Here is a 22,439-nt window from a genome sequence, read left to right as displayed (position 1 = left end):
TGATAGATCCTTAATAAATGTTTGCAATCATCTCTTCACAAAACAAGGACTAGTAAGCATCCACACAGGACACTCTCTGCTGGGATGCTTCAGCAAGTTCAAAAGAATTTCCTTCCTGGGGGTGAGGTTGGTCAGAGCAGTGGCATACACATACCAGTTGATCAAGATTAATATTAGATGGAATGACTCCCAACAGAATTTACTGTAGAACCTGTTCAATTGCCACTGGTGTGTTTAGCACGCATGAATTCTGAGGGTCCCATAAACCTTCTGTCAGGGGCTCCGGAGACAGAAATGCAGCTCCATACAAAAACAAATGCAAACAAAAAAAAAAATGTTGAGAGCCTGGAGAGATGGCTTAGCAGTTAAGATCACCGCTGCTCTTCCAGAGGTCCAGTGTTCAATTCTCAGTGCCCACATGGCAGTTTTCCAATGTAACTAGCGATCCATGGGATCTGATGCCATCTTCTGGCATTCTTGAGTACTGCATGTATGTGGTGCATAGACTTGCATGCAGGCCAAACACCCATGCATATAAAATAAGATGAAAAGCAAAACCAAAAAGATCTTCCTAAAGAATCCAAAGCATTGTCTTCTCCCAATGAGACCAACAAAGAAGCCATGCCTTTAGTCCTATTCTGGGAGAACTGAGTAGACTGGATCAGGAGTTCTCTAACTTAGATAACTATTTAGGACTCATGGGCATGACAGAGGCCAACTCGGTCCAGTCACCAAATCTGTTCAGAGCTGGTGATGTCAGGTTACTTTTTAAAGACGTCCCTTCCAAATGGAAAGGCAACTCTTTGTTTTATAAGCCCAGTACCCTGAAGGATGAATAATATGAAGATGGGTAAACAGAAAGAGGGGAAGACTGACGAAATTAAGGGACCACAGGGAGGGATATCCATACTCTAAAAGCCCCCCTCTGTGTTTTCTTCTCTCTACCTCTAAAGACTCCAGGGAGGAGTTGGGCTCTGGCTCTGCAGAACAGCTGCAGGAATGAGCCCTGGGTCTGGTGACAGCTCACATTTCAGCATATGGCACAACTCCTAAGAAGCTCTTTAAAACACCCAGGAGATTCTGTGCTGGGAGCCCTTCCCTTCCAATGTCCTTAGGCATTAGGAGACAAGGACCCCAGGCACAATGACTCCTTGAGATCATCAGGGCCTCAGCTCCATTTATTTGAACAGCCAGATATTCCTTGTATAAGCAGCAATCTTAAGTTGTGGGTAACCATTTCACTCCAGCCTGGGCAGGGGCTGAGATACACAAACACACATACACACACATACACACATACATACACACACACATACACACACACACACAAATATATATACATATATATGTACGTATATATATGTATGTGTGTATATATAATGTCCGCCTCCTTTCTCTGAGGTTTAGAATTCAGGAAAACAATTCCTTTCCTACAGTTTCTGTAGGGCTGTGTCTATAAGCCCACTCAATCTGTACTCATACAAGTAGTGGATGAAGTGCTGAATATGGAGCAAAATGTATTGCCCAGTCCATTCCTTTCATCACAGACACAGAGGTGACCATGATGCTCTCAAAAAACTAGGCAGCCTTATAACAAATGTACATGCTCCCTTCTTTCTGGCCCTAGAGACTGTTCCTTGCGCCTCATGTGGACCTTTTATCATAAGGAGATTAGGATAAAGGGAGCTTCAAGGGAGCGACTTAGCTTTGACCTGCATCTACCATAGCTGAGGGAGTGTTGTTTCTGCAAGCATCCAGATACTGGGATGAGACACAAAAGGCTGATGCTCTCAGCAAAGGCCCCAGGCCTCTTGGTGTTCAAGAATTGACTAGGGACAACTGCACACATGGGATCAGGTAGGGAGGCTTCTCGATGCTCAGTAGGTGAACCGCATCTTTTGTGAATAGCCCAGCTTATCCAGGTTAGGGTGGCAGGCCAGCTGGACCATCGGTGGTGGCCCGCAGAGCAGCAGCAGTACATCCTCTGCTGGGGCGGGCAGGTGCTCCTGGATCATGTCAGCAGTAACAAAGCCCTTGCTGTAGGTCCAGTCTGGAGGATAGAGAAGAGAATACAACACGTGCTTCAGGTCCATAGCAGCAAGGTAATGAATGTGCCGTCTGCAGGACAGACCCTTGGGAAGACCCGGAAGGGATCCTGAGAAGGCCTCAGGCTGGAACAGCAACTACAGCCACATCCCTGCCACCCACCTGACAACAGGAGCCTGAAGCAGAGGGATCACTTTGTGCACCTGGATTTGGAATTCTGGCAGTGTCGGGAGGGACCTGTTTTACTGAAAGCAGAACTCACAGAGGGGCAAGGCCTTGATTTTGATAATGAGAGACTATCTAGATGTTCAGAAATGGCACAATACCTTCGGGAGGATAGTCCAGAGTGAACCAGAGCTTAAAGCGATCAGGATATTGGGCCTGCAGTTCTTCTAGGTCCTCTCGTAGGATTATGTCCTTTTCAGTCTGAAATGCAAACGGGGAAGCAGAGACGTAGAACCGTTGGGTCCATACCAGCAAAGTCTTTTGCTATGACAACCTTCCAACAGAGAAGGAAAGGAATACCAAAGACATGCTCAAAGTCTAGGGGGAGGCCATACTTGCAGTAGCTTAGGGTCTGAGGATCAGGAAGTGGCCCATGAAGGCCCAAGGGCCTGTGGACAGCATGAGACACCTCCATCTTCTCTCACTTCTGAGGCTTAACACTAGGTTCTTTCTCCTTACTTTTTGTGTTTTAAAGATTCATTCATTTGTTTTATGTAAGTACACTATCCCTGTCTTCAGACATACCAGAAAAGGGTATCAGATTCCATTACAGGATAGTTGTGAGCCACCATGTGGTTACTAGGTACTAAACTCAGGACCTCTGGAAGAGCACTCAGTGGTCTTAAGAGCTGAGCCATCTCTTCAGCCCCTCTTCTTTACTTACTTTTATTTTATGAGTGTTTTGCCTGCATGTATATAAACTCATTGCATGAGTGCCTATTGCTCCTGGAGCCCAGAAGAGAGTGGCAGATCTCTTGTTACTGGAGTTAAAGAAAGGTGTAAGCTGCCATTGTGGGGGCTGGAAACCAAATCCTAGTCCTCTCTTGATCCCCCATTCCTTATTGTGATAAAGGATCCTGAATTCACAGAGGGGCTTCTAGACAGATGCTAGAATAGGCCCTGAGCCAGTTCTGTCTGTCTCAGCCCATCTATCCACACAGTCAACGCAAAGTGCTGGCTCTCAGAAACGCAAACCAACCTGGTTGGCAAAAAGCAGAAAGCACTGGGTTGGATCTTCAGGGACTTTCAAGATGGCCCGGATCAGCTGCAGCATTGGGGTGATTCCTGCATGAGGATACCCCATGGTGAGATGTACTATGCTTTCTCTCTGTCTCGTGCTCCTTCGCTGACCAACCCTGTCACCTCAGAGTTTATCATCACATTGTGTGTGTTCTGCTGTAGCCAATCCTCTGACTCCCTCCTGCATGTTCACCAGGACCTACTTTTCTGAACCTTAAGAGTCACATAAGAAGACAATGTAGAATTCCTTCCAAGGAGTTCATCTAAGACACTTGCTCTGAGGGTCCCTTGGAGGTAGGATCTCAAACATTATAGATTAGGCCTGATGGTACATGCCTTTAATTTCCAGCACTTGGGACACAGAAGCTGTCATATTTCTGTGAGGATAGAGTTCTGAGCCAACCAGAGCTACATAACAAGATCCTGCCTCAAAAAAACCAAACCAAAACAAAAACCAAAGTCACACATATATTCCTAATGTCCCTTCTGATTAAGAGTTCTGGAACACTGCTTAGAGAGAGTAAGAGCATGTTCTTCAGAATCAGGCAGAGTCAGGTTTGAATCCTGGCTGCGGCCATTACTAATTAACCCTATAGTAACCAAAGCACTAGGAATCTCCATTCCCACATTTGCAGAAGAGAAAGGATCACATTTCCCATACCTATTTATAGGGTAGTAGGTATCTAACAGATAGTCCTACTATATATAGTACTCTTTTTCTTTTGTGATATAGAGGATTGAACATGCTAAGTTAGGTGCTCTCCCACTGTGCTCACTAAACTGTCCAGACTTGGTGAGAATATTTACATACACAGCCTAGGCTGACTCTAAACTTGTGATCTTCCTGCTTCAAACTCCAATCCCCAGAACTACAGGCCTGCACCACCAGGCCTGGCTTTTTCCTTCTCAATTATTCATACTTGATTGTTTCTCTCAAAGTCATTAAATCCCCTCGGTTTGTAGAAGACCCTTCTGATTTACCGCTCTCCTGTCTGTGAATTGTTGTTCCTGTTCTTTCTACTTCTTTACAATTTCAGCTACAGGGGAAGTGTAGGCAGTGCTGGTCCCTAGATAACAACTTGTCCTCTATTACTAAACCTCAGAAGGAACCTGCAGAGCAAACCCCAAGAGTGCTAAGCAAAAATGTCCCTCAAGTGATACAGACCTGTCCCACCAGCAATCATTCCCAATTTCTTCGCCATTCGAAGTTCAGGTGGAGATTTTTTGTTAGGCTGAATGTTAAAATTCCCTGGGAAGCCAAGTCAAGAGTTAAGAGTCAATTCAAAACAGGGACTAAGTAAACAAACAGAACGGAAAGCATGCCCTAGGCTGTTTTAGCAGCTGCTATGAAATCTGATCTTGGGAGTTCAGCTTGGGTGGAGGTTTGAGTTAAACAAACGGGGACAATTACTCAGGAAGGACAATGGCACTGGGCTGTCTGCTTGGACACAGTGGGGGCACAGAAGCCACACTGGCTGTGGTGGTACACTCCTTTAATCCCAACACTTGGGAGGCAGAGGCAGGTGGATTTCTGAGTTCGAGGCCAGCCTGGTCTACAGAGTGAGTTCCAGGACAGCCAGGACTATCCAGAGAAACCCTGTCTCGAAAAACCACAAAAAAGAAAAAGAAAAAAAGAAAAAAAAAAGAGCCCAGTGATCCCACACAGCCTGGAAGAGTCAGGGCCAAGGAGGGTAAGGGAGGTGTGTGGAGCAAAGACCTCTGGCAGAGAACTGCTCCCTGGCTAGGGTGGTAGGCTTGGGGCCAGGGTAAATTTTGTTTCCCTAGTGGTTCAGAGCATCACCAGAGACAAGGCACAGTACCCAGTTGTTTCCTTAGGAAGAGCTAAAACGCTTTCTCTTTTGGTTCTTAGCCAGAGGGAAGAATCTTAGGTGAAGGAAGGAGAGGCATAGGTTTACTTTGGTAATCTCCAAGAGGTGGAACCTGCCTTTCTGTAGCATGGGTGCCTCAGGGGGCTTTGCATAGGTACACTCATGCACAAATCCAGATTGTGGTGGGGGATGGGACGGGGAGGTTGGGGACCTGGAACTGTAGGAACAGGAAAAGTGAGACTGTAGGAAGGAAAAGACAGATACTCACCTTTCCCAGCATAACTGAGCAACCCACTCGGTCCCCGGAACTCTACCACATCCCCAATCTTCAAGCTATCCAGGTACTGAGACATCTTCCCTCCTTCAGGAAATTTGGGGTGCACACCTTTCAGATAAACCTGGTGAGGCAGGGAGGAAGAAAATGCCACATTTGAGATGTAATGAAAACCAAATCAGAACTTATTACACCTCAAATCTTTTCTCCCTTCCCTTAGACCCAAAAGGATTCATTACTTCCTATAGTCAGAGGAATCTAGGAACATTCTAAAAGTCTCAGAGTCTCTAGATTCCTTTTTTTTTTTTTTTTTTGGTGTGCGTGTGTATGCACATATATGCATGCATGTGTGCATGTAATATGTGTGTGGTGTGAGCTCATGCACACCTGCCCTGGCAAGTGTGGAGGGGACAAACAACCTCAGATGTCAGTCTGTGTCTTTCATCTTGTTTGAGACAGGATCTTTCTTGTTCTTGAAAGGCTGGCTTCTCCCAAACTCTGAGTTTCTGGTATTTCTCAGGTAGCCACTTCCAGTAGAGGCAGGCTGGGATTTCAACTTTTGCATGGGTCCAAACTTGAGACTTGTATGGCAACAACCCAGCCCCGAGATTTCCTTTCTAGACACCTACCTTGATGACAAGGTCTACATAGCCTCGGTCTTCATCACTGGTAACAGGAGTGTAAGGCCTGATAACCAGACTGCCATCAATCCGAGCAGAGAGGTAGACGTGCTTACCTGGGAACCACGGGGAGAGTTAACATAAGATTCAGCGGGTGTGCTGTGTCCTGTCACCTTTCAAAAGACTCAGATTTGAGAGAAAAGGATGCTTTGCTTCTGGATGTGGGTTCAAGGAACTGTTCCACAGAGAGGATTCCTCAGCAGTATCTCTGGCCTCCTCCCACCTTTGAAACTCCCTCATCTACTAACAGGACCTTAGCAGCAGCAAGTGAGCAGAGGATTTGCATAATGGGAAGAAATTTAGAGTTTTCTGGGATATGAGTCAGGTTATAGTAAGTCCTATGGAAAGAGGGAAGGCAACTGGAGGTTAGAGATGCCTAGGGGCACAGAAGCCACACCCTAAAGGAGTGGCCCCTCACAGGCTGAAGGATTGACAAAGGGCAAAGCGGTGCATAGGAAAAACAGCTAAGCAGTGACTTGCCCTCATAGGACGCCAGAGAGAAGCCCACTCCCTTTTCCTTACCCACAGGCAGCCCCAGAATGTGGTGGGCGGTGGGCAGGGCAAAGCGGAACCTCCTGGTGTTGTGGCTCACTGTCTAGAGGATGGATGACAAGATGTTTCATCAAGCAGATCTGGCCTGCCAAGTCTCTTGGTGCAATCCAACCACCTTGAATGCTAGCCCTCAAACTAGGAGAACTTCGGTCCACTCTCCACCCTAGCCCCCTTCTTCACAACTTACCGTCTTGTCTAGCAACCGCAGCAGGTACTTCTCATCCGGGTCCTGAAGAGTAACCTGCGGCCGGCGGGATCTTCGAACCAAGTAAGTACCCAGAGCCAGGCCGAGCAGAGTAAGCAGCCCCACCCCCAGAGAGGCTAGCAAGACGGGGCTCTGTGGATAGAGGAAGAAGCGTGATCGCCACGCTTAGGAAGAGCCAGGGAGTGGGTGCAGGAGCAGGGGTGGGGATCCTGAGTTCCAGCGAGAAAGCATGCCAAAACCGCAGAAGCGAGCGGAGCAGCGAACCCAGCCCGTAACCCGTGCAGCGAGACTCCAGCATCCAAGGTGGGTATAGCACAGCCCCGTAGGCCAGGCTGCCCAGAACGAGCTGAGGCGGTGACCCCGGGCTCAGGGCACAGAACGAGGGTCTTACCGGCTGGATCCCCATGACCTAGCGCCACGTACCGCTCCGGTGGGGCGGACGGATCCCACAATGCGCCGCGGGGCGGGCCTGGGGGCGGAGCTCTCCGGGGCGTGGTCTATGGAGGAGGGTCTGACCCAGGCAGGACTAGCCTGGACTGTGCCCCGCCTCTTCCGTACGGACTAGGCGGTCTAAGAGCGTGGGTGTCTTGGCAGTCCCAGCTCTTCCTTTCGAGCTTTCGCCTCTCTGCCTCTTAGACCTACCCCAAAGGATGACAGTTTTGTCTAACATGGAGCCAGGCTAATTAGCGTGATGAGAAATCTTCTAGCCGGTTTGAGAGTCTCACAGAAAGTGGAGTGTTGAGCTTAACGTGTAACAGGAAGCTTTCAGATGGCAGTTCTTTTTTTTTTTTTTTTTTTTTCTTCCCCTAACAGGCTGCTTTGCCAGACAATTGAAATGCCTGGCAATGTCTCTTTCAGGAAGAGTGTCAGGACAACTTCATTTCCTAGTCAAACAAAACAACTGATTTTGCTTACAGTGTTAGTTCAGAAACAGAGAGGGCTGGAGAGATGGCTTTATAGAGAGCTTACTGCTCTTGTGGAAGAGCCTGGCTCGGTTCCCAGCACCTATATAGCCACTTGAGATGGGCACTCTAGGGGTTCTAGTGCCCTCTTCTGGCATCCTCAGGCACTACACACACATGGCGCACATACATAGAACTACAGTAGTACTACACAAGAATGTCTCTAGTCCTTAGTGGCCTTGTGACCTGGGACGGACAACTTACTCCATTCCTCTGCATCTGCTTATCAATAGGCGAATGTACATCATAATCCTTGGTTCATAGGGTTATCCTGAGCCCTAGTGAGGTGTTCTCTTATTTAGTGTAATGCCTCTCAAAGAGCAGAATACTAAATAGATAGCAGCTACTCCTAGAGCTCAGAAGCCAGCAACTCCGTTAGTGTTATGGAAACTGGAAGCAATAGACATAAGCCACCCGGGACTGCACATTTGCCAAGATGACCATGCTGTCTCGAACTCATTTCCCAAACAGATATTTCCTGTTTGAGATACAGTGATTGATGAAAGGTCCATATATGTCACTACCAACATAAAAAAAAAAAGAATTCCTTCAGGACAGTAGGGACAATGGCGCCTTGGTTTTCAGATAACTGTGAGTGATCTAAGAAAGACTTTGTTTTATTTTTCTGGGCTGGCTGATGTCACTCAGATCTGGGCACATTCTTGTCAGAATTTTCAGAGCAGCTAGAACACCATCTAAGGGAAAGTCAGATTGTGATAGGGCGTGGTAAAGAGCCCATCAATGTACAGAAGGTTGAAAGTGGGAGGGGCACAGATCTCTTCCTTTCTTTTTTAATTTTAAATTATTCTCTATTTTATGTGTGTGAATGTCTTGCTGGTATGTATGTATGTTGTATGTATGTATGTATGTATGTATGTATGTGTATACTTTGTGCCCAAAGATGTCAGAAGAACTGGAGTTGCAGATGATTATAAGTCACCTGGCCATGAATTCATGATCCTCATGTCTCTACCTCTTCAGCATATCCTACCGGTGTGCACCACCACAACCAGCCTTCTTCCTTTCTGTTTTGAGAGACCCATGGGATTATGTTCTGGAGCTTCTGGCTCTCCCACCTAGCTGAAGCTAAGAATCCATACCCACTGACCTTTCTACTGCCCGGTTCTGTTGGGAGAAGTTCCAGGTCATCCCCCTACTACTACTAGGTGGGTTGTAGCAGGAGGGAATACTTACAGTTCAAAGGGGCACACAGAGTTCATCTCCAGGAACCACAGGACCAGGTATGTGAGACTGGCTTAACCTGGATACTGTGTGGTCTCAACTGTCATGTTATATAGACAGGAAAAGCCTTTCAGATAAGTAGACCCTAACCACAGAGGGCTGACAATAACATGCCCAACCTCCACGCCGTTCATGCATTACAGCCTAATGTCACATATTAACAGCTGTATAGCCCACAGGTCATTCTGCAGATCACTACTCTGGTGGTGTAGCCCTGCTCCCCTTCTCTCCCTCCTCTGAAGGAGCCTTAAAAAGAGACCACTTATGTCGTATGGAAGGGTGAACTGAAGCTTTACTTCAATACCCCCGCACGATCCTATTGGCTTAAAGAATGGTTTGACACAGCACCTCATGAACCACCACCCCCCCTTCCCTAAAATATCCACAACACTGACTGTGCTGTTTAGTTCTAAAAATGAGGCCCATTAGGCATGGTGGAAAGAGGCTGCTTTGTGACCTGAAGGCCTTTCTGGGCTCAGAGTCTGTGGTCCCCATGATAGCATCTAAGAAGATAAATTCCACCTTTCCAGGATAGTGTAACAAAGTTTCACATATCAATCATGAAACTTCAGCAATTGTTAACTGAGGACCAGGCTTGTTTGGTTTTTTTTTTTTTAAGTCCTTTCTGGGGCTCAGTCATTTGCTCTTTACTACTTTGAAAGAAAAGATGTATTTCTGGATTTTTATCTAACTTAATCTCTATTCCACCCTGTGTATGTTTCTGTGTGCTTACATTTGTACATAGATATATATGCCCGTGAGGGTGAGAGGTCAGCATGTAATATTGCTCCTCAAAAGTCCACCTTGTTCTTTGAGTCAAGATCTCTCACTGACCAAGACATCCCTGATTAGGCCAGACTGACTAGCCAGTGTGCCCTTGTGACCCACATTATCGTAGCTTCCCTGGTGCTGAGCTTATAAGATCGCCACCACACACAGCTTTAAATATTTTTAAAGGATGTTTTTACGTATGTGTATGTGAATGTAATACAGGTGCCTACAGAAGATGGCACTGAGTCCCCTGGAGGTGAAGTTGTAAGCAGTTGTGAATGACAGGATATGGTGTTAGGAATCAGATTCAGATCCTAAGCAAAAAGAGCACGTATTCTTAACCCTTAAATCATCTCTCCAGCCTCCCACACATAAAGGGGAAAATAGAACATACAATGTAATATGAGGAAGAAGTGGACTACTGTAGATGTGTTTCATGGTCTTCAATAGGGAATTAAATACACAAGTCCTGAATCATAAGGTACAAAAAAAGAAATCCTGGTTATGCTAAGACATGGTCTAGAGTCTGGGAAAAGTAACAGTGACAAAGCAGTTGACACTCACTGAGCAGGTGCAACATCCCAAGGACCTGCTTTTCACATCTTCTGAGGACAACAAGCCACAAGATGGATACTGTATCAGTAATATTCTCCACTTATGATCAGATTGAATGAAATGGAAGATAAACAAATGATTTGCCAAGATCCACTAAGTGTCAAAAAAGAGTTTCCTAGCATATACGGGGTCTGATCTTGAAGGCTAACAACAGCTCTACTCTATCTTAAAATGTATTTCTCTATGAAAATTACATAATATATTCCAAAACAGGATAGTGTAACCAAGTTTCATATATCAATCATGAAACTTCAGCAATTGTTAACTGAGGACCAGGCTTGTTTTTGTTTTTTGTTTTTTTTTTTAACCTGTGTCCCTCAAACACTTTTCTACTCTGAGGTGTGCGTGTGCGTGTGTGCAGATGTATGTACATGCCTGTTGGAGGCCAGAGGTTGACATCAGGTACCCTCTTCTATTCTCTCTATCATATTTCATTTACTTATTTACTTATGGTTGAGACAGAATCTCTTTAAAGTTGTTCTGGCTGTTCCGGAACTCACTATGTAGACTAGGCTGGCCTCAAACTCAGAGATCCATGAGCCTCTGCTTCCTGAGTACTGGGATTAAAATTCCTGAGTGCTGGAATTAAAGTGTTTACTGCTATACACAACATCTTCCATACTTTTGGAGATAAAGGTCAGTGACTGAACCTGGAGCTCACTGATTGCCTGTACCAGCTGGTTCATAAGCCTCAGGATCTTCTCAACTTCCCTTCCTAAAGCTGAAATAATAGGTACACTACCACATCCATCTTGTCCCATGGCTGCCGGTGATCTGAACACAAGCACTTTAAGCAATCCAATTTGCTCAGCCCTTCTAGTTTATTTGTCTGTTTGATTGTTTCTCTGTGTGTCCCTGGCTATCCTAGAACTCACTCTATAGATCAGGTTACCCTTGAGCTTAGAAATCTGCCTTCCTCTGCCTCCCCAGTGCTGAGATTAAAGACATGTGTGACCACTGCCTGGCTCTTTCCAGTATTAGTTTTAAACAAACCCTATGTTTTACATATACATATATATTTTAATATATATTAAATATTTTAAATATTTTAATATATTTTAGTGTATACCTTGTAAAGATAAATCCTTAAAAAGAGCCACAATACCACTGTTACACATAAAATAATTGTCAATAATTGCTAATTTTATTTTGTAAGTTGTTATGTATTAAAGTGAGTTTTTGATGTATAGTTGTATGAATTTTAGAGCACGTATCAATTTGTGTAATTACCACAATCAAGATATAGGATTAATTTTTGCCACCTCCAAAGCTTCCTTGTTTTTTTTTTTTTACTTTATAGTCTCAATCTTTTGTTCTCCTTTGATAGCAACTTTGTGTGTAATGCATATGTTAATGAGAGATAGTTATTCAATTCTATATATGTATGTGTGTATATATATGTGTATATTATTATGTATAAGATAACCATATAATTATATTTGCCAATTTAAAAAATACAAAACAACTCATATTGCTGGCAGCACAAGATTATTATAGTAATAGTGTATCTTTGAAATTTTTTATTATTTATTGTTATGGGTATGGGTTTTTTTTGTCTGCATATATGTCTGTGCACCTCATGTGTACAATGCAGAGGGTGGTCAGAAGAGGGAATCAGATCCCCTGGGACTGGAGTTATAGACAGTTCTGAACTGCCACTTGGATGCTGGGAATCAAACCCTGGGTTCTTTGGAAGAGAAGCCAGTGCTCTTAACCATTGAGACATCTCTCTAGCTCCAATAAGTTATCTTTTCTAAAAGATTTCTTTTTATTTCATGTGTATGGTGTTGCATGGAATATAAAAAAAAATTCCACCATGCTAGTGCTGGCTATGTTCTAGTAATGCAGTTTTCCCACTCCAGGGTCTCCATGCTCAACTCCCTGTTCTCCTGCAGAGGATCCTACGCACATTCCCAGCCATCTGCCTCCTGTGGTTAGCTGTTCCAAATCCCCATAACCCGGTAAAATCAAAACTCTAGAAGCTTGTAATTTATAAATCAGATTTATATCAGTAAATTCTCAACCCACAAAACATCCACACAATGAACTTAGAGCCAATTGATATAAATTGCCCACCTAGATAAGACAAATTGTCCTGTAATTATCCATTCCTTATATGATATTCATAGCTATCTGTGGCTATTTAAAGCCACGTAGATCAGGTTCATCTTCCTCTTCATCTTCCTTCCTTCTCCCTGTGTGTCCCTATCTCCCCCGGCTCTAAAACTCCAAGCTCACCTTCTTTATCCACTGCCCAGTCACAGGTTCTAGCCTTATCTTGTGCCTGTCCTCACCTGCATACAGACAGCAATCCACATATGGATGTTTTGCAAAGGTCACCAAAGGGCATCAGATTCCCTGTAACTGGAGTTCAAAATGGTCGTGAGCCACCATGTGGGTCCTGGGAATTTAACCCGTATCTGCTGAAAAAGTGCTAAGTGCTCTTAACCATCCCTCTGGTCTTTTCCAGTAAAATTAATATATTAATACCAACAGATACCATGAAATACTGAGGAATACATTTTTAAAAAAATACTTTTAAATAATTCATTTATTTTTATTTTCTGTGCATTGGTGTTTTGCTTGCATGTATGTCTGAGTGAGGGTATTGGATCCCCTGGGACTGGAGTTACAGATAGTTGTGAGCTATCTGGGTGCTGAGAATTGAACTCAACACCCTTGGAAGACCAGTCAGTGTTCTTAACCATTGAGCCATCTTTCTAGTTCCTGAAGAATAAATTTAATAAAGTAGTTACCAACCTTCACACACACACACACACGGGGGTGGGGGCCGGAACTTCCTAGAGTGCTGGGGTGGCTTCCTTCTATGACATTAGCCTATCATCCCATTCCCCGATAGAAAACCTCTGCAGTGCCTCTGCAACACACTCATGTATATGTCTACCATCTCTGCTTCCACCTCACTGCACAGGCTCCTGGGGTAAGAATCTGTCTATTTACTGACATGTCCTAAGTGCCTTAAGCAGTGCAAATAATGAAAGAAGAAAGAAAGGGCTCTGAGAAAAAAAATGCACAAAAGAAAATGTAAGGGCTGCTGCTGTTAGGTGAAGAAGTCAATGCACTCCCTGAACACCAGGGAGCTAGCTGCTTAGCAGACTTGTCAGACCTTCCCTGGTGAAGCAGACATTCCGAACTTCATGTGGCCACACTCCCCCTTGCCCTCCAGTCCCAGGGGAAGTCTAGTGAGGTATGACTCACTGATTCTTGGGTGGATGCTATACACATTGAGGACCTGCGTCATGGCTGAGACATGCTAACCTAAGCTCTGATTTTACAAGACCACTGTCAAACTTGCCCAACCTCTGCCTCACAGGGAGACATTACCTTTATTATTCTGGTTAGGGAACAAACAGATCTTCTCTAGGGAGGAAAGAGAATTCTCCCTGAGCTATAATATCACTGGTGAGGCAGCCTCTAAGTCTCAGAAGAGCGAGTCATGGTCTTTATAAACAAACCTGCCCTGTGCCCTGGAGAAGACATTAGTTTCTAGGGTTGTTTACAGCCTGGGGGTGGAATGGATTGCGGTGTGGGTGTGGAAGTGGGAGGTGGCTCAATGGTTAGAGTGTGGACTGCTCTTGCAGAGGACCTAAGTTCAAGTTCTGTTTTCGAGCACCCATGTCAGGAGATTTACAAATGCCCTTAACTCTTCTCCAGGGTGATCTGAGGCCTCAGGTCTTTGCTGGGACATGCACTCATGAGAATGTGCTGACACCAATCTGCAGGCACATACAAGCAGATACATGATTAAGAATGCTTTTTAAAATCTAAATGAAAAATCGCATGGTGGAGACACATGCCTTTAATCCTAACACTCGGAAGCAGAAGCAGCAGATGGAGCTCTGAGAGTTTAAAACCAGCCTGGTCTATAGCGCATACTTAGAGAGACCCTGTCTCAAAAACAGAAACTAAAAAAGCCAGAGGGTAAGCAAGGTTTAGTTTTTGTTTTTTATTTGTCTTTTGCATATTTGTTATGGTCTCTGATCTTGTGTTTTTATGAATTTTATATGTGTATATGTGTTTCTTTTGCTTTTTCTTTTTGTCTGTTTTATTCTGGGTTGTTTATTTGGTTCCTTGATTGAGAGAGAGAGAGAGAGAGAGCACAAGAGGGAGGGAGGGAAGAAGAAAGGGAGGGGGAGGGAGGGAGGGAGGGAGGGAGGGAGAGAGAGAGAGAGAGAGAGAGGAGTTGGAAGGCTGGGATAGTGGGGAAGTGAGGAGATGAGGGAAGGGAAAACATGATCAGAATATGCTGTATAAATAAAAAAGTAAACAATGTAAAAACTCTTATTTGCATTTTATTGAGGTTTTAAATCTGTTTTATTCATTAGAGAATTGAAATCTATGTCATCCTTTCTTCCTGCTTTCTTTTCTTTCCTTCTTCTTCTTCCTTCCTGTCTGTCTTTTCTGTCTTTCTTTTATTTCTTCCTCTCTCTTTCTCTCCCTCCCTCCCCCCTTTCTCTCTCTCTCTCTCTCTCTCTCTTTCTTTCTTTCTTTGAGACAGTACTTCTGTGTAGCCCTGGCTATCTTGGAACAAGCTCTGAACTTAAACAAGTCCTCCTGACTCTGCCTCCCCATTGCTGGGATTAAAGGCTTGTACCACCACATCTAGATCTTTTTTTTTTTTTTTAAGACAGGGTTCTATGTAATAGCCCTTGGACACCTGACTTCCTATACAGCTTGTGTGTGTGATGTGTGTTCATGTATGTGTTTGTGATGTGTGTGTGATATATATGTTATATGTGTGTTTGTGATATGTGTTTGTATGTATGTGTGTTTGTATGTATGTGTGTGTTTCTGATGTATATGCATTTGTGTCTATATGCATTTGTGTGTGTATGTATGTTTATATTTGTGTGTGTTTGTGTGTGTATGTATGTGTGTTTGTGAGTGTGTGTGTTTGTGATGTGTCTTTGTATGTGTCTTTATGAGTATATATTTGTGTGTTTCTGATGTGCTTGTATGTATGTTTATATATGTTTTTGTGTGTGTATGTGTATTTGTGTGTATGTTTGTATGTGTATGTGTGTGTTTGTGTATGTTTGTGATGTGTGTATAGGTGTTTCTTATGTGTTTGTGTGTATGTCTGTTTGTATATGATATATGTATATGTGTTTGAGTGTGTGATGTTTGTATGTGTGTATTTGTATGTAATGTGTATTTGTGTGTGTTTATGTATGTATTTATGATATTTGTTTGGGTGTATGTGTATTTGTGTGGGTATATGTTTGTGTGTGTTTGTGTGTATGTGTTTGTGATGTGTGTTTGTGTGTATGTGTGTGTGATGTGTTTGCATATGTGTGTTTGTGATGTGTTTGTATGTCTGTTTATATGTCTGTGTTTGTGTATTTGTGTGTATGTTGTTTGTATATGTGTATGTTTGTATGTGTATGTGTAATGTGAGTGCACATTAGGAAGCCAGAGAATAACCTGTTGTGATGTTCTTTAGGAGCACTTCACTTGTCTGAGACATCAATCTGCAATTCAGGACATGCCCCACAGACTTACTTACCTACAGGCCAATGTTATGGAGGTTCCCTCCTCTCAGTTTTATCTAGCTTTGTGTCAAGTTAACAGGAACCAACCGGCATAGGGTACATTTTGGAAAATAAACTCCATGATCACTGTATTCACAAGGAAGGGACATTCTTGGCCATTCGATGGATTTATTTCTCCCTTCCTGGACGCAGTCTTAGAGACATCTCACAGGACCTTTTAATTCTCCTCTTCCTCCACTTCGGTCCAGACTTTGATCTGTGAGATCTTGATGGGGTGGTCATGAGATGCTGTCACCAGCAACTTTATACAACTAATCTCCTTCACAGAATCTTCTTCATAGAATACCATCTGATTCAACTGACCTCTCACCAATGGTCCTACCAAGTTATAATGAGCACAGCGTTTAGGGTAGTCCATGAGGCTGTAGCCCAGCAAGAGTTGCCCGTGTTTTAAAAAGTTCAACTTATTTTCATTAGAGCCTGTCTCCACTGCTACCTTGATGACTTTTTGTGGCTTATCTAGAACCACCAGCAAGTAGTTGTATTTTATAGCGTCCAAGACCCAGAGGCTGTCACCATTGAGAATGTAGGCATACTGTGGATTCGTATTCCAAAGTGAGATCATGTCTGTAAAGACAGTAGCAGCGGGGTTGTCTGGTTTGCCCAAGTCTTTGTCTTGCTCCACAGGAAAGCATGTATCTTCAAACTCAAAGTCACTGTCCATTCGGTAGAAGAGGGAGGGATTGAGGCGGATAGGGACATTTTGAGATAAGAGAAGCCTGAACTCAGAGAGAAGCAAGTGAGTGGAAATGTCCTTGGGGAAGAGGAGCACAAAGGAGATGAGCCGGGAGAGGTCCTCAGTATGGAAAACCTTCCCGGAGATTGCCATGCTAGAGAAGTCTAGGATCACCCAAGGGACCTGGTTCCAGGCTTCCAAGACCCAGAAGATGTCAGACAGAAACCTGGGGGTGCTCTGTACATTATCTCCTAGCAACAGGAAGTATTCAGAGAGGTTGCGGGCAAAATTCATGAGAAGGGCAAAACTTGTTTTCTGCCTAGAATATACTTTTCCACAGGGGGAGGTATGATTTCTGCTCTTTGCTTTGGAGCCACCCAGCAGGCCATGGACCACCAGCAACCTCCCAGATTCAATGTGAGGCATGAAAAGACCTGAAATGTTAGCAACTGTTTGGTTGAGCCATCTGGGGTCAGTGTCTGACAGGAGGACCAATATCAGCATATACTCCAGGTCCTGTTCTGAAGACACTTGGAATACGGATGTAATGGTGTCCAAGAGGTAAGTCCTGTTTCTATGCTGCACTGAGAAGATCCCCACTGTCAGCAGCCCTAAGGAACACAGAGACACCCTCAGTACTTCATTCAGTAAGGTGGATGGATCCCAGGGCTTTCTTCCCAGCCCCTCACTAAATGCCACGTCCCAAGCCAGGCTCACCTTGTCTCCTGGGGTTGTGGGAGTTGAATATCTTTCTCAAAGCTATAAAGTCTCACTTGTTTAATACTTTGAAAAAGGCTCAGTGGGAGAAACTTCATGCCGATAAGGTTCTCTTTAGAATGGAACCATGTAGCTATTGCCATGTAAGCAAATTACCTTAGCCTGGCCTTGGCCTTTGGAGTTGTCTCAATTACTACAGACTACCCAGCCCTGGGCTAGAAGATCTCCAAGACCCTTTAAAACCTCATGGCTGGTTAGTCCAGTTCACTGGGTTGTGCAGTTCAGTGACCCATAAGTTTCCACTATCTTCTTTTCTGTCTACCCACTTCTGTCCCAGGTACCCCTGGCTCCTTTTCTATCTTCCCAGTCCCAGAAGCTGGGCATGAATGAGTATCACCCCAGGCTCTCTCACAGAGTTACTCTGGCCTTTTGGTCCTGTTGGACATTCAAGGGAGATCAGGTGGGATCAGCTCAGTTCTTCAGACCCCATTCTCTTTGTCTGGATGAAAGACCTTAGCCTGGCGGTGGTGGCTTGTGCCTTTAAGCCAAACATTCAGAAGGCAGAAGCAAGCTGGTCTCTGAGTTCAAGGACAACTTGGTGTACAAAGTGAATTCCAGGATAGGCAGAGCTATTCAGAGAAATCCTGTCATTTTTAGAGAGAGAGAGAGAGAGAGAGAGAGAGAGAGAGAGAGAGAGAGAGAGGAAGGGAGGGAAGGAGAGAGGAGGGAGGGAAGGAGAGAGGAGGGAGGGAGGGAGGGAGGGAGGCAGGGAGGGAGGGAGGGAGGGAGGGAGGAAAATGGTGTCTGGTCTTTGCCAAGTCTAATGGCTCCTCCCACATACTCACTCTTTGGCTGGAGAGCAGCTCCAACCAGAACTGTGTAGGTGGCATGCTGGAGAACATGAGAGCTTTTCTGCATCTCTGTGAAGTATTTCAAATGGTTCGTGATTTCCGAGCTGATTTCCTCTTGAGCTATCTGCTGTATCCTTTTCTTCTTTTCACTCTGAGTACAAGTTATGATATATTATCAGCCCCAGGGGTGATTCTTAGATCCCCTGGAGACAACCGGGGGGCATGTCCTCTTTAGGGGAGATTGGATGAGCCCTAGGATCCATTACATACAATCTGTCAGAGCTTAGCTTGCTGCTCTCCCCACCTGGCCATGAGCCTCCACAGAGCTTTCTGGCCACAGCCACATGGCCCTGGAATCCTGTAGAGGGAGGGAGGACCTACCTGCCAAGCCACTACCCACCTGGCATTGCTTTATCAAGGTCAAGCTAGCAAATGTGCTCTAACTGAGCTCAGGCCTCTGTTGGGTTCTAAAGGACAGAGCCTGGCCTTGTTTTTAAGGTCTTCCCCACACTGGCTCAGCCTGAAAGTCCTTTTACTTGCTTAGTCTTACTACACACAGCTAAGCCACCGAAAGCCTCTGCTACCCTGTGTGTGTGCTGAGGGTTACACTGGGAAACGTCACTTCTGGTTTCTCCTCTGAGAAAGAGCAGGAATATTATTGGCCAGTGGCAGGTGCAGTGAGGCGGCCCCTGTGTCCTGCTGGTCAGCACCTCCTCTACAGGTAGCTGTGCTTCACCCCCTCTCTATGCCTGGAACGCTTGCTCCTCTTCCTGCCCTCCCCAAATCCTATCTCTCTCAAGCCAGCGCAAAGGTTATGTTCTCTCTGACACTGCCTGGATTCCTCAGCTGCTCTCCTTTAGTGTTCACGTGCCGAGCCTAGAGGGCAAGCGGGAAGACCCCTTTTCTGTGATGGGTGGTGAAGCCTCTAACCCTGGTCCTCACCAGCAATGTGTTATATTGCCGTTCTGCACGTTCTGCTATATTCTCATGAAGAAAGAACTCCAGGATGACTAGGGATGCCAGGACTCTGACGCACTTCCCCAGGCGGCCTCGCATGGCACCAGCAGCAGCTGTGGAAGGAACATGAGCAGCAGCAGATCCTGAGGGTTTCCTCTCAGTGAGCATGGGTGCCCTCCCCGATAGCATGCCACATCCCGAGCCCACCCTTCCTGGACAGAGCTTTCCCAATGCCTGATTACTATCTTAATCTTTTCCTCCCAAATTTTCTCCTGCTCCTGCTTTTTGCTATCTCAGGAAAGACAACCAACAAGGACTTGATTCTGTGAGGCTCCTGCTTTTGGTATGCTGCCAGGTGAACTGGAAGGGATATGTTGCCAAGAAGAAAATAAGGAGGCTGTAGAGATGGGTCAGAAGGTAACAGCTCTTGCTACCAAGCCCAATGACTCAGTTCTATCCTTAGGATCTGTACGGTGGAAGGAGAGAACCAATTCCATTCTGTGCATGTGGCCACATATGTCTACATACAGACTTAAACACGTGTAACATGTTATATGACCGACTTCCCTATGCGATCCTGCTGTGGTGTGAACTCTGTTCCCAGATGTCTGTTTACACCCCTGGGAGGAATGCCCTGAGCAAGATGTTCCCTCCCTCCTCAGCAATACAGCTTAGTGTGCCCAGGACATTATGTAAACAACCCCATTTTGCCATCTGGATCCTAGGCATATCTGTGATAGCGATGAGAAATACTGAGTATGCTTGTCTTTGTTTTCTCTGTGAGCTATCTGGAATAAAACTTTCACAGAAGTTGGGTGGTGGTGGCACACGCCTTTAACCCCAGCACTTGAGAGGCAGAGGCAGGCGGATTTCTGAGTTCGAGGCCAGCCTGGTCTACAGAGTGAGTTCCAGGACAGCTAGGGCTATACAGAGAAACCCTGTCTCGAAAAACCAAAAAAAAAAACCTTTCACAGAATGCCAGTAAGGGCACTAGCTTAGAGTCCTCTACTGTAGTGGGTTGGCCTGATACTGCTTGTATTCTAATGCTAATTTGGGGTCCCCTAGACTGGTTGCCCCCAGAAATAGTCCCCACCTAAGAGGCTGAGTGACCCTGCCTCCAACTTATTTCTGATTGGTAAATAAAGATTCCAACAGCCAATAGCTGGGCAGAAGAGACATAGGTGGGGCTTAAGTTTCTGGGCTTGAGGAGGACCATGAGGAAAGAGTGCAGGAGAAGAAGAAAAAAGAAGTCATTATGGGTTACATGAGTCATAAGAACAGACAGGACCCTGAGGGCTGACCAATTGGAGTTAAGAGCAGCCCAGACAAAATATAGTAAGAAATAACTCAGGGTTATCGGTAGGAAAATAAATTCTAACAGCATGGAGAGTAGGTATTCGTCCAGCTATTGTGCTGTTTTAGGCTTATTGTAAATATAAAGGTCGTGTATGTCTTTTGTCTGGGAACTTAAATAGCCAAGGCTGGGTAGAAACCTCGGGCCAGGATTTAAATACTTTCCACAACACTCTAGTTCTGTTGAATCTCAAATTCAATTTCAATTCCTTGGCAATGGTCACTGGCAGGTTGTGATATATACATACATACATACATACATACATACATACAAGCATTTTACCTGCATGTAAGTCTGTGTGCTACATTATGTGTCTGGTGCATGTAGAGGCCAGAAGGTGTTGAATCCCCTGGAACTGTATATAGATGGTTGTGAGCCACTGGGTGAGTGCAGGGAATTAAACCTGGGTCTTCTGGAAGAACAGTCAGTGCTCTTAACCACTGAGACTGTCTAGTCCCCCATAATAATTTTTTCTTAATGGAAAGGAATTTTAGGGTTAAGTATTAAATTCAAACCAACATCTTCTGGTAGGGGGTTACTGATAAATGAATGAGATCTCATCTCTCAAATCCATACTTACTTTTGTGCCTGATTCCAGGATTATGTTAGGTAGATTACAAGGTTTTGAATAAACACAGAAGGACTTGGTATGCTTTCTTCACTGTGGACTGCTAGGATCCATAGAAACCTGAAAGAAACCAGAAATTCCTAAACAGGACTACGTTGTCAATATGTTTTGGGTGCAGTGTCCATAGAAGTCTTTCTGGCTAGGAGAAAATGCTGCTTAAAGCTTTGCTGGAACAGGATTTTCTCTGAAAACAACTTAATGACGAGGGATGCGGCCCCAGAGTGGCTTCTTTGAGGTTGCTAAAGCTAGTCACCCCTCCGGGGAAACCCCACCTGACAACCATTGTTCAGCCTGAATGGGTGCCATGTGTCAATCCTGCCTTACCTCAAGCACCTACTTGTTGAGGTGAGGTGGAAACATAGTTTCAAAACCAGCCTTCAGTCTTGTGTGACTTGAAGCTTGAATACTACCTGCTAGTTTAAGTCAGCAAGTGTGGATGCTGAGTTGTCCTTTCCTTATCAGAGAGCCCCTTGGGCTATTTGCTGCTCTGTGCTGCCTGGTAGATCACCATAAATTTGTTCTCAAATATCCAGTTCTCCTTTGTGCTTAGAAGTGTCCAGTGGCCTTCTGAAGTTTCTCCTTCTTTCTTTTTATCTGTTCTTTTTCACTGCTGAGATTGTGTTTCCAATAGTACTGCTTTTTCTCCCTAGTGGTAATCTGAATGAGGATGCCCCCCATAGGTTTATGTTAAAATACTTAGCCCCCTGATGGTGGAACTATTTAGGAAGGATCAGGAGGTGTGGCCTTGTTGGGGGAGGTGTGTCACTTGGGGTGTATCACTGGGGTGGGGGTGGCTTTGAGGTTTCAAAACACTGGTGCCATCCTCTGTTGTGGGCAATATTTAGAAAACCCGCTGCTCGATCTGGCTCTGCTAGCTATCTGGACCACCTGCTAAGAGCACCCCACAAGATAGAGATCATGGTCCAAAGCATACATTTTTGGGCCAACCTCATCACCCTCATGGTTCTCTGCTAAGCTCCAGACGATACCCACCATGCTCACAGTTCTGGCAGAATGAAGACTCTTAATGCTTAAAGATTATCCAAAGGATTTATATATTTGGAAATGCTCAATTAACAAGATGCCCGCACAATTAGAGTTGTTACCCGATACCTAACCTATAGATATAAACTGTTACCCAGGACTACTGCTCTCGACCAAATTCATCCGCCTCCATGGTTGCCAGTCTCCTCCTCTCTCCCCTCCCCTTCCTTCTCCTTCCCACTCTTCGCTCCTCCCACATTAGTTCTTCCCCAATTACT

The 22,439-nt window shown here is 44.9% G+C and overlaps 2 protein-coding genes across 4 annotated transcripts; both read right to left on the bottom strand.

Moving 5' to 3' along the window:
- Positions 1 to 1,148: 1,148 nt before the first annotated feature.
- LOC114618869 (NADH-cytochrome b5 reductase 1) lies at positions 1,149 to 7,295 on the bottom strand. Of its 3 annotated transcripts, none has more exons than XM_028764694.1 (10): positions 7,223 to 7,295; positions 6,814 to 6,963; positions 6,597 to 6,669; positions 6,024 to 6,130; positions 5,389 to 5,518; positions 4,457 to 4,540; positions 3,251 to 3,336; positions 2,373 to 2,472; positions 2,209 to 2,291; positions 1,898 to 2,050 (listed from the first exon to the last, which is right to left on the bottom strand). In XM_028764694.1, the coding sequence occupies exons 1-10, from the start codon at positions 7,235 to 7,237 to the stop codon at positions 2,012 to 2,014; spliced, it is 867 nt and encodes a 288-aa protein (XP_028620527.1). In that variant the 5' UTR covers positions 7,238 to 7,295; the 3' UTR covers positions 1,898 to 2,011. The 3 variants fall into 3 exon arrangements, with proteins under 3 accessions (XP_028620526.1, XP_028620527.1, XP_028620528.1); XM_028764695.1 differs by having other exon boundaries at positions 2,209 to 2,263; XM_028764693.1 differs by lacking the exon at positions 2,209 to 2,291 and having other exon boundaries at positions 1,149 to 2,050.
- An 8,790-nt stretch (positions 7,296 to 16,085) lies between these two features.
- Positions 16,086 to 21,237, bottom strand: LOC114618822 (alpha-1,3-mannosyl-glycoprotein 4-beta-N-acetylglucosaminyltransferase-like protein MGAT4E). The gene is made up of 4 exons (XM_028764606.1): positions 21,130 to 21,237; positions 19,181 to 19,308; positions 18,233 to 18,389; positions 16,086 to 17,281 (listed from the first exon to the last, which is right to left on the bottom strand). Exons 2-4 carry the CDS (start codon positions 19,292 to 19,294, stop codon positions 16,152 to 16,154), a joined length of 1,401 nt encoding a protein of 466 aa, XP_028620439.1. The 5' UTR covers positions 19,295 to 19,308; positions 21,130 to 21,237; the 3' UTR covers positions 16,086 to 16,151.
- Positions 21,238 to 22,439: the final 1,202 nt, after the last annotated feature.

The sequence above is a fragment of the Grammomys surdaster genome, unplaced genomic scaffold (genome assembly GCF_004785775.1).
Source record: "Grammomys surdaster isolate TR1022 unplaced genomic scaffold, NIH_TR_1.0 145, whole genome shotgun sequence".
Lineage (NCBI taxonomy): Eukaryota > Metazoa > Chordata > Mammalia > Rodentia > Muridae > Grammomys > Grammomys surdaster.
The sequence above is the reverse complement of the archived record's forward strand: the minus strand, read 5'-3'. Positions and strand labels throughout refer to the sequence as shown.